This window comes from Symphalangus syndactylus, chromosome 6 (assembly GCF_028878055.3).
Source record: "Symphalangus syndactylus isolate Jambi chromosome 6, NHGRI_mSymSyn1-v2.1_pri, whole genome shotgun sequence".
Taxonomy (NCBI): domain Eukaryota; kingdom Metazoa; phylum Chordata; class Mammalia; order Primates; family Hylobatidae; genus Symphalangus; species Symphalangus syndactylus.
The window spans coordinates 69677632-69692489 of NC_072428.2; the positions used below are offsets into that span (position 1 = coordinate 69677632).

The 14858-nt window shown below is 36.0% G+C and overlaps 1 protein-coding gene across 5 annotated transcripts in view; it reads right to left on the reverse strand.

Annotated features, from left to right (window-relative positions):
* The window catches only part of GRM5 (glutamate metabotropic receptor 5), a 582464-nt gene that overhangs the window by 348859 nt on the left and 218747 nt on the right, over positions 1 to 14858 (reverse strand). For all 5 annotated transcript variants that reach the window (XR_010121538.1, XM_055283197.2, XM_055283195.2 and 2 more), the window contains exon 3: positions 13484 to 13733. Coding sequence is in view for 4 of the 5 variants with exons in the window: in XM_055283197.2 (XP_055139172.1) it covers positions 13484 to 13733 (250 nt within the window). In the remaining variant the exon portion in view is untranslated. The remainder of the gene's footprint in view (positions 1 to 13483; positions 13734 to 14858) is intronic.

The window sequence follows — 14858 nt, forward strand, 5'->3', positions numbered from 1 at the left end:
GTAGATGTGGATCATCATAAAGGTTTTCATTCTAATTGTCTTATTACTGTAGGCTGATAGAGAAGAGGAAGGGAAGGGGTTGGTCTTGCTGTTTCAGGGGTGGCAGTGGTGGAAGAGGCGAATGAGGTGGAAGGGGAGGCAGGAGAGGCAGGCACACTTAATTTAACTTAACACATTTAAGGAAATGCATTTTTGCCTTTTTTTCTTTTTCATTTCTCTAAAAATGTTTCTGTACAGTACCACTCCTTCTTCCACTGTTAGCTTTAATTTCAGTCCCTGTGTCATAAAAAGGATCATGTCATAAAAGAAGTCAAAAGCAGTCTTGAATAACTGAAACCCTCCTTCCAGATTATCTAATGTCAATTTGCTTTCTGTCACTACTTCTTCAACATCATCTTCCTCCTCATCTGGCACTGGTCCAAAAGCACTAATCTCCATCAAAGTCATCTTCTGTTAATTCTTGTAGTGTGATGTCTGTTAGCTCCTGAATTTCTCCAAGATCCATATTCTGAAACCCTTCACCCCCACCTTTTTTTTCCATATCCATGATCTCATGATTTCCTTGATTGGCTGTATCATAAATGTTGTGAAGTGATACACAAGGTCTGGAAACAGTTTTCTTCAGCAGGAATTTATTGTATCAGGCTTGATGGCTTTCAGGGCTTTTTCCATAACAACAATTGTATCTTCAGCGGTATAATTTTTCCAGACTTTCATGATATTGTCTCTATTTGGATCCTCTTCAAACTGTTGACGATCCTTTCCATAGATTACTGTGTGTAATGAGCCTTTATGGTCCTTGTGACCCCTAATCTAGAGGCTGAATTAGAGACTTTGTGTCTGGAGGCAAGTAGATACTTTCCATGTTGAACTCATGAGGTTCTGGGTGGTAAGGGGCAATGCTCAATAGCAAAGGAACTTTATAAGGCAGTCCTTCCTCGCCAGGTACTTCATGACTTCAGGGACAAAGTGCTGATGGAAACAATCAAGGAAAATAGCTCTAAATGTCCAGGTCTTCTTCTTGTACAACCGGTAGCTGATGATTATCTTTTCCCTTCAATGCTAGGAGATTAGCAACTGTGTAGGTAAGAAAAGTCATGATCCTAATAAACCTGACTGTATTGTCACAAAACAGGAGGGTTAGCTTATTCCTTCCTGCCTTAAATCCTAGTGCTCACTTCTCTTCTTTACTAATAAATGTTCTTTGCAGTATTTTTCTGTACAGAATAGAGCACTTTGACACACATTAAAAACCTGTTCCAGCAAATATTCCTTCTCCTCAGTGGTTTTCTTAATGGTGTCTTGGAAATTGTCTGCTGCTTCTTGGGCAACAGAAGCTGTTTTTCTCATTATCTTGACAATTTTTAAGCCAAATATCTTTTTAAAATTATCAAACCATCCTTTGCTAACACTAAATTCTCCAGCTTTAGATCCTTCACCTTCCTTTTGAGTGAGTCATCCTTTAATGACTTTGCTTTTTCTTGAATAATATTAGACTCTATATGTATGCCTTTCTTATACCCAATCCTACACCTACATAAAAGCTGCATTTTCAAAATTACATAAAAAGGGATTTCCCCAGAAGAGCAAGGTTTTCATATCTGCTGGTGTAGCCACAGGGATGGCTTCATACGTTTCCTTTTCTTTCGTTACGTTGGTCTTTCCTTATGCTGGATTTGTTTATCTTGAAATGAAGGGCATCTGCAGCGGTAGACCTGAATCCACAATACATATTAAGCAACTCAACTTTTTCTTATAATATCATGACTTTTCTCTTCTTCTTGGGAGCACTTTCAGCATCACTACTGACACTTTCATTCCCATGGTGTTATTTAAGGTTCACAGTATTGCAACAGACATGATAAAAAATGTGCAATAACCAGGAACAATCACTTTTCACTGTGATGTGTGATTTAGTGCTGAAATGAACTGTTCACAGGGAGATGATTAGCCTCAAACTGTGATTTAAGCAGATACTCACAATACTTGAGATCATTACAATATCAATAGGAGGTGGCTTTGAAATTACTACCGTAGTACAACATGTACTACAGTTAATTTTATGTAGTTATGATTTAATAGTAAATCTTTGTTTTCTCTTAATCAGGAATGGCTCATAAGTGTGCATAAAAGTTTTGATAAATTTTAACTTTTTATAATAGATTGGTGTAGATTTTATGGTAGTAAATGATAAAATAGTATATGTAAATATTATATTCATTTATGACACATATTTTCTTATTTTTAAAAAACATTTTTTAAAATAGGCAACATGGTTTGTCTGTGAGTTTGTCCAAATTATGGCAAATCTCAAAAATAAATTTCAACCTATCAACAGAAAAAAAATATGTAAACGGATACCTGCACAGTTCAAACTCATGTTGTTCAAGGGTGAACTGTAGATTTCGTTCTTCATTCCTTATTAGTTCAACTTCCCAAAATACTGGCTTATACGTCATGGGTTCATTTTCTCACCTTCTACTCACTTCTTAGCTACTTCATTGTTAATCTGCTTTTATTATTCTATTCATCCATGTCTTGTTAAACTGCCAATTCTCTCCACCTCAATAAATCCAAATGGCCATTTCAGTAGTATTTTCACCTGATCTCCTAAATTCAGTTGACACTGGTGGTCTTGCCTGTAAATACTCTCTTCCATTGGCTTGGATGACACAACACTCTTGGTTTCCCGTCTACATCTCTGGATTTGCCTGTTCCTGTCTCCGATTTAGAGTTCATCTTGTTTTTTTCAACCTAAATGCTGAGGTCCCTCAAAGATAATTTCTTAGAATTCCTCTCTTAATTTTAACAAACACGTCCTTGATTTGATATTATCCTAATGATTCTCTCAGTTCTATTTACAGCCTATATATCTCTTCTGAGCTCTCAACTTACATATTCTCCTACCTAGTAGACTACTTTTATCATTGAAATGTACCTGAACTCCACTTATCCAAAACTGAACTCACGATCTGCTCTTTACTTCATATCTGACATTTCCCAATGACCTCAGTAAAGGTACTATCATTCCTATTGTTAACTTTTATCCCACATTACAAATTAATGACACTGAATGGCCCAGTAGAAGAAAATTATGGATATGCCTTTTTATTGCACTTCATTTTATTGTAACTCCACAGATACTGCATTTTTTACAAATTGAAGGTTTCTGGCAACTCTGTCCTACACATCTGTTGGCACTATTTTTCCAATGGCATGTTCTCATTTTGTGTAATTTTGTTAATTCTCACAACATTTCAAACTTTTTCATTATTATTATATCTGTTATGGTGATCTGTAATCAGTGATCTTTTTTTGCTTGTATTATTATTTCAATTTACATGATAATTGTACACATTTATGGCATACAGTGTGATATTTCCATAAATGTATACAATATATAAGGATCAAATCAGGGTAATAAACGTATCCATCACCTCAGACATTTATTATTTCTTTGTGTTAGGAACATGCTACTGTTGTAATTGGTTTGGGGCATCACAAACTATGCCCATATAAGACAGTAATGAGGGTGGTATGTTCTGATTGTCCCACCCACTGGCTGTACTTCCGTCTCTCTCCCTCTCCACAGGCCTCCCTATCCCTAGAGACACAACAGTATTATAATTAGGCTAATTAATAGCCCTACAACGGCTAAATGCTCAAGTGAAAGGAAGAATTGTAAGTCTCTCACTTTAAATTAAAAGCTAGAAATGATTATACTTAATGAGGAAGGTATGGTGGAAGCAAATATAGGCCAAAAATTAGGCCTGTTGCAAAAAAACAGCCAAGTTGTGAATATACAGAAATGATAAGAAAGAGAAACAGCCTTATTGTTGATATGGAGAAAGTTTTCATGGTCTTGATAGAAGATCGAGTCAGCCACAACATTCTTCTAAACCAAAACTCTAATCAAGAGCAAGACCGTAACTCTCTTTAATCCTAAAAAGGCTGAGAGAGGGGAGGAAGTTACAGAAGATGTGTAAAGCTAGCAGAGGTTATTTCATGAGGTTGAAGGAAGGAAACTGTCTCTATAACATCAAAGTGCTGGGTGAAGCAGCAAGTGCAGATTGATAGAGAAGCTTCAACAACACATTTTCAGTGTAGACAAAACAGCCTTTTTTTTGGAAGAAGATGCCATCTAACACTTTCTCAGCTAGATAGGAGAAGCCAAGATCTTGCTGCAGATTGTCAAAGGACAGGTTAACTCTTCTATGAGGAGATAATAAAACTGGTGACTTGAAGTGGAAGCCAATAATCATTTCCATTCTGAGAAGGCTAGGAAACTTATGAATCATGTTAAATGTATGACTGTGTTCTAAAAATGAAAAAACAAAGCCTGGGTGACAACACATCTCTTTACAGCATGGTTTACTGAATATTTTAAGTCTACTTTTGAGAATTATTACTCACACACACACACACACACACACATACACACACATATATATATATATTCACAAAAATCCTTTCAAAATACTACTGCTAATAATTGACAATGTGCCCAGCAAGCCAAGAGGTCTGATGGAGACACACATGGAGTTTAATGTTGTTTACATGCCTGCTAACACAATATCCATTCTGCAGCCTATGAATCAACAAGTAATTTTGACTTTCATGTCTTATTATTTCTAGAATACACTTCTTAAAGTCATAACTGTCATAGATGGTAATCCCTCGGATGGATATGGGCAAAGTAAGTTGGAAACCTTCTGGAAAGGATTCACCATTCTAGGTGTCATTAAGAACATTCATGAGTCATGGAAGAAGGTCAAAATATCAACAACAGGAGTCTGGAAGAAGTGATTCCAATCCCCATGGATGACGTTGAGGTGTTCCAATACTTCCAGTCAAGGAAGTAACTGAAGATGTAGTGAAAAGAGCAGGAGAACTAGAATTAGAAAGTGAGTTTAAAGATGTAACTGAACTCCTACAATCTCATGATAAATCTTAAATGAATGAGGAATTGCTTCTTATAGATCAGCAAAGAAAGTGGTTTCTTGAGGAGGAATATACTCTGGTGAAGTTGCTATCAGCATTGTTGAAATGACAACAAAGAATTTAGAAAATTACCTGAACTTAGTAGATAAAGCAGTGATAGAATTTGAAAGGACTAACTCCAATTTTAAGAGCAGTTCTAACGTGGGTAAAATGCCATGAAACAACATTTCACGCTACAGATAAATACCACTTCCTTTTGTGAAAGGAAGACTCATTTGATGTGGCAAACTTCATTGTTATCTTATTTTAAGAAATTGCCACAGCCACCGCCACCTTCAGCAATTGCCACCCTAATCAGTCAGCAGCCATCAACATTGAGGCAAGACCCTCAACTAGCAAAAAGAATCTAACCCAGCAAATGTAAAAGAACAGGAATTATAACAAACTGTGTCTCAGACCACAGTGCAATCAAACTAGAACTCAGGATTAAGAAACCCACTCAAAACTGCTCAACTACATGGAAACTGAACAACCTATTCCTGAATGACTACTGGGTACATAATGAAATGAAGGCAGGAATAAAGACGTTCTTTGAAACCAATGAGAACAAAGACACAACATACCAGAATCTCTGGGACACATTCAAAGCAGTGTGTAGAGAGAAATTTATGGCACTAAATGCCCATAAGAGAAAGCAGGAAAGATCTAAAATTGACACCCTAACATCACAATTAAAAGAACTAGAAAAGCAAGAGCAAACACATTCAAAAGCTGGCAGAAGGCAAGAAATAACTAAAATCAGAGCAGAACTGAAGGAAATAGAGACACAAAACCCCTTCAAAAAATTAATGAATCAGGAGCCAGTTTTTTGAAAAGATCAACAAAATTGATAGACCACTAGCAAGACTAATAAAGAAGAGAAGAGAGAAGAATCAAATAGACACAATAAAAAGTGATAAAAGGGATATCACCACTGATCCCACAGAAATACAAACTACCATCAGAGAATACTACAAACACCTCTACACAAATAAACTAGAAAATCAAGAAGAAATGGATAAATTCCTCGACACATATATCCTCCCAAGACTAAACCAGGAAGAAGTTGAATCTCTGAATAGACCAATAACAGGATCTGAAATTGTGGCAATAATCAATAGCTTACCAACCAAAAAGAGTTCAGGACCAGATGGATTCACAGCCGAATTCCACCAGAGGTACAAGGAGGAGCTGGTACCATTCCTTCTGAAACTATTCCAATCCATAGAAAAAGAGGGAATCCTCCCTAACTCATTTTATGAGGCCAGCATCATCCTGATACCAAAGCCGGGCAGAGACACAACCAAAAAAGAGAATTTTAGACCAATATCCCTGATGAACATCGATCCAAAAATCCTCAATAAAATACTGGCAAACCGAATCCAGCAGCACATCAAAAAGCTTATCCGCCATGATCAAGTGGGCTTCATCCCTGGGATGCAAGGCTGGTTCAACATATGCAAATCAATAAACATAATCCAGCATATAAACAGAACCAAAGACAGAAACCACATGATTATCTCAATAGATGTGGAAAAGGCCTTTGACAAAATTCAACAACCCTTCATGCTAAAAACTCTCAATAAATTAGGTATTGATGGAACGTATCTCAAAATAATAAGAGCTATCTATGACAAACCCACAGCCAATATCATACTGAATGGGCAAAAACTGGAAGCATTCCCTTTGAAAACTGGCACAAGACAGGGATGCCCTCTCTCACCACTCCTATTCAACATAGTGTTGGAAGTTCTGGCCAGGGCAATTAGGCAGGAGAAGGAAATAAAGAGTATTCAATTAGGAAAAGAGGAAGTCAAATTGTTCCTGTTTGCAGATGATATGATTGTATTATCTAGAAAACCTCATTGTCTCAGCCCAAAATCTCCTTAAGCTGATAAGCAACTTCACCAAAGTCTCAGGATACAAAATCTATGTACAAAAATCACAAGCATTCTTATACACCAACAACAGACAAACAGAGAGCCAAATCATGAGTGAACTCCCATTCACAATTGCTTCAAAGAGAATAAAATACCTAGGAATCCAACTTACAAGGGTCGTGAAGGACCTCTTCAAGGAGAACTACATACCACTGCTCAATGAAATAAAAGAGGATACAAACAAATGGAAGAACATTCCATGCTCATGGGTTGGAAGAATCAATATCGTGAAAATGGCCATACTGCCCAAGGTGATTTATAGATTCAATGCCATCCCCATCAAGCTACCAATGACTTTCTTCACAGAATTGGAAAAAACTACTTTAAAGTTCCTATAGAACCAAAATGGAGCCTGCATCGCCAAGTCAATCCTAAGCCAAAAGAATAAAGCTGGAGGCATCACGCTACCTGACTTCACACTATACTACAAGGCTACAGTAACCAAAACAGCATGGTACTGGTACCAAAACAGAGATATAGATGAATGGAACAGAACAGAGCCCTCAGAAATAACACCGCCTATCTACAACTATCTGATCTTTGACAAACCTGACAAAAACAAGCAATGGGGAAAGGATTCCCTATTTAATAAATGGTGCTGGGAAAACTGGCTAGCCATATGTAGAAAGCTGAAACTGGATCCCTTCCTTACACCTTAAACAAAAATTAATTGGAGATGGATTAAAGACTTAACATGTTAGACCTAAAACCATAAAAACCCTAGAAGAAAGCCTAGGCATTACCATTCAGGACATAGGCATGGGCAAGGACTTCATGTCTAAAACACCAAAAGCAATGGCAACAAAAGCCAAAATTGACAAATGGGATATAATTAAACTAAAGAGCTTCCGCACAGCAAAAGAAACTACCATTAGAGTGAACAGGCAACCTACAAAATGGGAGAAAATGTTCGCAACCTACCCATCTGACAAAGGGCTAATACCCAGAATCTACAATGAACTCAAACAAATTTACAAGAAAAAAACAAACAACCCTATCAAAAAGTGGGTGAAGGACATGAACAGACACTTCTCAAAAGAAGATATTCATGCAGCCAAAAAACACATGAAAAAATGCTCATCATCACTGGCCATCAGAGAAATGCAACTCAAAAGCACAATGAGATACCATCTCACACCAGTTAGAATGGCCATCATTAAAAAGTCAGGAAATAACAGGTGCTGGAGAGGATGCGGAGAAATAGGACCACTTTTACACTGTTGGTGGGACTGTAAACTAGTTCAACCATTGTGGAAGTCAGTGTGGCGATTCCTCAGGGATCTAGAACTAGAAATACCATTTGACCCAGCAATCCCATTACTGGGTATATACCCAAAGGATTATAAATCATGCTGCTATAAAGACACATGCTCATGTATGTTTGTTGTGGCACTATTCACAATAGCAAAGACTTGGAACCAACCCAAATGTCCAACAACGATAGACTGGATTAAGAAAATGTGGCACATATACACTATGGAATACTATGCAGCCATAAAAAATTATGAGTTCATGTCCTTTGTAGGGACATGGATGAAACTGGAAAACATCATTCTCGGTAAACTATCGCAAGGACAAAAAACCAAACACCGCATGTTCTCATTCATAGGTGGGAATTGAACAATGAGAACATATGGACACAGGAAGGGGAACATCACACTCCGGGAACTGTGCTGGGGAGGGGGCAGGGGGAGGGACAGCATTAGGAGATATACCTAATGCTAAATGACGAGTTAATGGGTGCAGCACACCAACATGGCACATGGATACATATGTAACAAACCTGCGCATTGTGCACATGTACCCTAAAACTTAAAGTATAATAATAAATATATATATATAATAATAATAAAATAAAAAAGAATATAACCCACTGAAGGCTCAGATGATCACTTGCTTTTTTTTTTTTAGCAATAAAGTACATTTGAATTAAGATTTATATATTTTTAGACATAATTCTATTGTGCACTTATTTGGCTACAATATAGTATAAACATCTCTTTTTTTTTTTTTTTTTTTTTTGAGACAGAGTCTCACTCTGTCACCCAGGCTGGAGCACAGTGGCACAATCTCGGCTCACTGCAACCTCCTCGTCCTGGGTTCAAGCCGTTCTCCTGCCTCAGCCTCCGGAGTAGCTGGGACTACAGGCGCACACCGCCATGCCTGGCTAATTTTTTGTATTTTTAGTAGAGACGGGGTTTCACTGTGTTAGCCAGGATGGTCTTGATCTCTTGACCTCATGATCCGCCCGCCTCTGCCTCCCAAAGTGCTGGGATTACAGGTGTGAACCACCGCACCCAGCCCACTTTTCATATGAATTGGGAAAACAAAAACAAAATATCTGTGTGATTTTTATTGTGATACTGTTTTATTGTGGTGGTCTGAAATCGAACGCACATTTTCTGCAAGGAATGCCTGTATACTTGTTTGAAAATGACTTAATTTGGAATAAACATTCTTGCTACATGTAAAGATAAAGAATAATATCTACCTCTGGAGAATAGTCACTACCATAGTTTGACTAGAAAAACTGTAATTTCATTGGCAAGGATATTTCTTACAGTAAGTTCTTATCATTTCCATTTTGAAAAATATTGATGTAGATTGACCTCTCACTAAGAAATGCTACTTATAATCCTCAAGTACTTTTGAAATTTAAGTACATTTCCTTTTTGTGGCTTTGTAATAATCATCGTATTAAAGAATATTCTCAAATTATTCAAATAAAATTAATTATAGATCAAATAAAACCATCTTTCAGTAGTTAATTTGCTAAAAACTAGTTGTTTCCAAGTTTAATTTAAATTTCTAACTTTTAAATAATGTATTTCAAGTAATTCTTTCCTAGATCTAGAACTAAGACGGTGTATTCATTGCAGAAAATAAGCCCCTTAAGAAATGCCATTACTGTTCAGATTATTGACCTCAGCCTGCTGTCAGAGCCAAAGTGTTTAGGAAGACTATTCCAGGGACCTGAACAGGATATTTTTATTGGCAATGAGACAGCAGATTACCCACAGCTCAAATGGAAAGACCTAGTGGCCAGGTCTGTATCATTCTAACATTCTATTGATGTGCAGCACAGATGGTGAGATGTGTTGATGGATGAGGTTGTCTCAGCAGCAGAGTTGTCTTAGTCTTGCCAAGCACTTAAGTTGAACAACCTATTAAACATGGTTGACCTAAGGCAGTTGGAGATATTTATAAGTAACTACAGCTATTAAATATGGACCTTCTAGTAGGCTCTAAATATAGCCTTTTTTTTTTTCCACATAGCTTTGACTTCTAGTTCCTAAAGGTATTCATTCAAGTTTGAATTGGGGAAGAGAAGGAGCAAAAAGAGAGATTTGCAGAATATTTGTAAACAAAATAACACTAGAATACTGAAAGAAGTTATAGGGTGAACTAAATAAAATTTTTTAGGAGGTAACATTGATATAAAATACTAATTAAAATTAAAAATTTGAATTATCTAAAATTTTTTTAAAATAAACTCAGGTTCTATGTACAACCTAGGGTTTGCTATCAAATAATAACTTTCCCTCTGTTTCTACTGTACAGAAGACAAGTTAGTAGAAAAGAACACAGGATTATAAGTTATGGTAGTTGGGTAATTGTGTTATCCAAATTTTGGAGGTATCAGTTTCCTCATTTGTAAAATTAGAGTTAGTAGATGTCAACTTTTTCTTACAAACTATTAACTGTTGCTTTTCTGTTCCATTTCGCACATCAATATTTATTGAGTCTTACTTAGAATTCCTGTGTATAAAATAGAATAGTACTTCATATTCAGGTTGTTCTTAGATATGGGTTTTTTCATAACACTTATATGACCTTCTATATGACTTATCTGTAAGTTTCATAAGGGCAATAATTATTGTTTTGTTCACTGATTTATTTCAAGCACTTTTATATAGTAAACACTCAACATTTGTCAAATAATGATTAAATGAAACAATACATGTAAAGTGCTTAGCACAGTAATTGGCACAAAGTATTTGATAAATGATCCTATAGATGGTTCTGATAAGTGATTTTATTAACACCCACAGTGCCATCTCACTAAGATAGTTGGAAGAAGTTGGGATATTTCAAAGAGAAGTTGGAGAGTACTGAGGACCACACTGCTGTTCCCAAATATTTGAAAGAGCATCACACGTTACTTTTAAAGAAAAAAAAACATAGGCCAAGAGGCAGAAACTACAGGGAGATAGTTTTAAAATTTGGAGTAAGGAAGACCTAACAAAACTGCTCAAAAATGAAATGAACTGATGTTCAAGTAAATGTTGAATTACTAAATAGCCAGTTAATGGGGGGGATAAAAGATCTAACTAAAGGCTATAAATTCAGTATTCCATGAATTAAACGATATGGGAAGAACTCTATGTTTATCATATACAAAATAAATTTTAAAATACACAAAATATAAAATTTTGCAATGCTTCTGGAAATAAAATCATAGATGGAAAATGGCAAATATTGTAAAAGCCAATCTATTTACTTAGTGTACATGGGATCAAAGAATATTTGCTTTTTGGCAAATACACCATATGACTGAAAACAAATGCTGCTGATTTTTCTTATTAATGCTGGCAAATGGAGCAGATAGGAATTGTGGAATTCTTTATTCCCTATCAGAAAAGCAGAACTACTTAAAACCGGATTTTTTTTCTTTTCTGTTCTTTTTACTGCAGTGGTAACACTGCACTTCAGAATACAGTATAAGAATATTGGCAGTCGGCATGTTCGTGGGTTGTATGAAACTAACTGGTGCATCATTCCTGCCAACTAGCGATGATTTTGACAAAATGTATGACATTGATAAAAAAGGAATCTCACTCAATATTATTTTTATTGAAGGATGTGTGGCCTCATACCAAAATAGCCCCATCAATCTATTGCCATCAGATCGGACAGAAAAGAATTGGGTACATAAAATGGCTGTCATAAAATGTATCCCAGCTGGAGCTAAGTCTGATCACAGACGGTCAGTTAAGCATTTGGAAAAGGACGGAAGTACGTTTCCTTTAATAAGCCATCAAAAGTTATTAACAAGTGACTTGGCTCTCTATTTGGGGTAGAAATCCTGAGAAAGATGCAATGGTTTCTAAGGTTTTTGCAGTTCTTTACATTGGCTACATGTTAATAAAAAGATATATGGTACATAATGTTTTAAAGGTATGCAATGAAGAAGCAGCTTCCCTACCACTTATAACTTCCAGTGTTACCATCTCAGAAGTGCACCTCATTCACACATTCAAAACTACGGTGTTGTCTTACTAATTATGATAGTTAATTTTATGTGTCTAGTGCCTGGGCTATGAGTGCCCAGACATTTTAACAGACATTATTCTGCCTGTGTCTGTGAGAGTGTTCTGGATGAGATTAACATTTGAAGCAGCAGACAGAGTAAAGCAGATTGCCCTCTCTAATATGGATGGACTTCAAACAATCAGCTGAAGACCTGAATAGTATTAAAAGGCTAAAAGGTAATGTCTTTTGCCTGATAGCATGAGATGGACATTGGTCTTTTTCAGCTTTCAGACTTGGACTGAAACATTGGCTCATCTTGAATTGCAAGCCTACCAACTTTCAGACTGCAACTTAATATTATCAGCTCTCATAGTTCTAAGACCTTTGGACTTGGATTGAAACTACACATTGGCTCTCTTGGGTCTTTAATCACATGAACCAATTCCTTGTAGTAAATCTCATATGTGTATATATATATACATATATATATATGTATATATATATGTGTATATATATGTATATATGTGTATATATATGTGTATATATATACACACACACACATATGTATATACACACACAAATGTATACATACACATATATATGTGTGCAGGACACATATATGCATATTTTTGTTATTATGTATATACTTTTGGTTTTATTTCTCTGGAGAATTTGACTAATACACTGATTCAGCCACAACAACAGAGAATGTGCTGAGTTGTGTCAATCAAGTGAATTATTCAGATAATTAAAGTCAATCTCTGTAGAAGCTAGTATTTTAGTATCTTGTCTAGAAACAATGTAGGTCACCAGGCACCTACATTTTTGTGATATAAAATAACAAGCCAATTTTCTAATGCTTTAAAAATGTGCTCTGAAAGCAATCCCTCACTTTCAAACCCCCAAATTCTATGATTCCACATTATAAACCAAGCTCATGTAGTCATTTTTAAAAGCAACTATGAGTTTTAAAATCAGTTTTAAAAGCAACTATGAGTTTGAGTCATGTTTACTTTCCAAGTGAATTACTCAAGGATATAAAAATCCATTTCACTACCTTACAGTCATGGTTTTTAGGACTTAAAGATGCATCATCTCCATTTGTTGATTCCTGTTACTATTAATCAGCACGTGGCGGGTCTACTTATTTTTCATGATTTTCTCTAGGCACAGGTGCGTTATGAAATTTAAGCTCTATTTCCACTGCACAGATTAAGCTTTGAAATAATTTTTTATTGTACACTAAAAGCTACCCTTCGGTGCTGCCAAATTCCTGGTATTAACTCCATGTAAATTTTCTTATCACTCACCTGCCCAGAAGCAGAAATTCTCCCGCTAGACCCAGGCGCCTCATGGCCATCAGCAGACCTCTCACCGTCATGCCCTCACAGAAGCAGGCCACCACCCGGGCCTTGGGCAAGTGACTTGTGAGCTTCTTCAGCAGCTTATCAAAGCTCTGCTCCCCTGCATTACTGTAGATTTTGTAAGAGTGGGCGATGCAAATCCCTTCCTTCGCTGACATATCTTTGAAGGCTTCCATCCCACTTTCTCCATAGTTGCCTGTGTGAAAACATAGATAAGCAGAGGGATAGTGAAATGAGAGTGTTGCATATATTGGGTATAATCAGAATGCAGGTGTTAGGAGCATGAAAGTCATTGGTATGGGACTTGTAACCTGAAGACCTGAATTTCGGTTTTTGCTCTTCCGCTGAATTGCTTATTTTGGGCAAATTACAATTGAAACACATTATATATGCATTGATCATTTATATTTCCACTGTGATGGAGAGAATAATATAAAAAATGTAAGCAATTCATCATCCTTTTATGACACAAAATAGCTCTTATTCTAAATATGAGTTGATGGAAATATTTATCTGCTTTTTTTTTGCATTCTATCTCACTTCCCTTTACTTCTCATTGATGACAATTTCATCCCACTGAGATTTTTGTATTTAAAGACATAGTACATATAAGTAATATATGTAGTTTATATAGTATAGATGTTGCCATATAAATATTTTATAAAGCACTATACTATATATAATACTCAGTATATTATATACTTATAATCATGAGAATTTATGGTTTGGTCTTAATTGAAAAACTGAGATCCTTGCTTAAGATTTAAGTCTTGTCACAGATGAATGTGTAAACTTATGAAAAACATTTACAGTTTTATCCTATATAACCATGGAGAAGTTACTGATAAGGATAAAAAGTTCAAAGTCTTTTGTAAAATTTGGGGACTAAGGACTAATGTTAGTCTTTTAAAATTAATGAAAAAGGGGGATTAATATTGACAGTCAGCTGTATGCCAGGACACAAGGACCTTTATATATGTGATCTAATTTAGCACTCACAATAAAATATTGATGTAGATATTATGAGCTCCATTCCATACATAGATCAGAAAACAGAGCAGTTAGGTCCACATTTACCTGGAGTTACACTAGCGGTAAGTGGAGGGCTGAACTCCATTCACAGATCTAATAGCATAGGTTCTGCTCCCTCTACTTGTCTAAGGCTGACTCTTAGGAGTCTCAGAATTCTAATTACATTCGCATTTCTCTTTCCCATTTCAGAGTGGCAATTCTCCAATTTTAGACACTTTTGGAACATTTTAAGGCTCTATATATTATACAGGACTCATATTCTGAATTTTCAAAATATTAGATATATGAG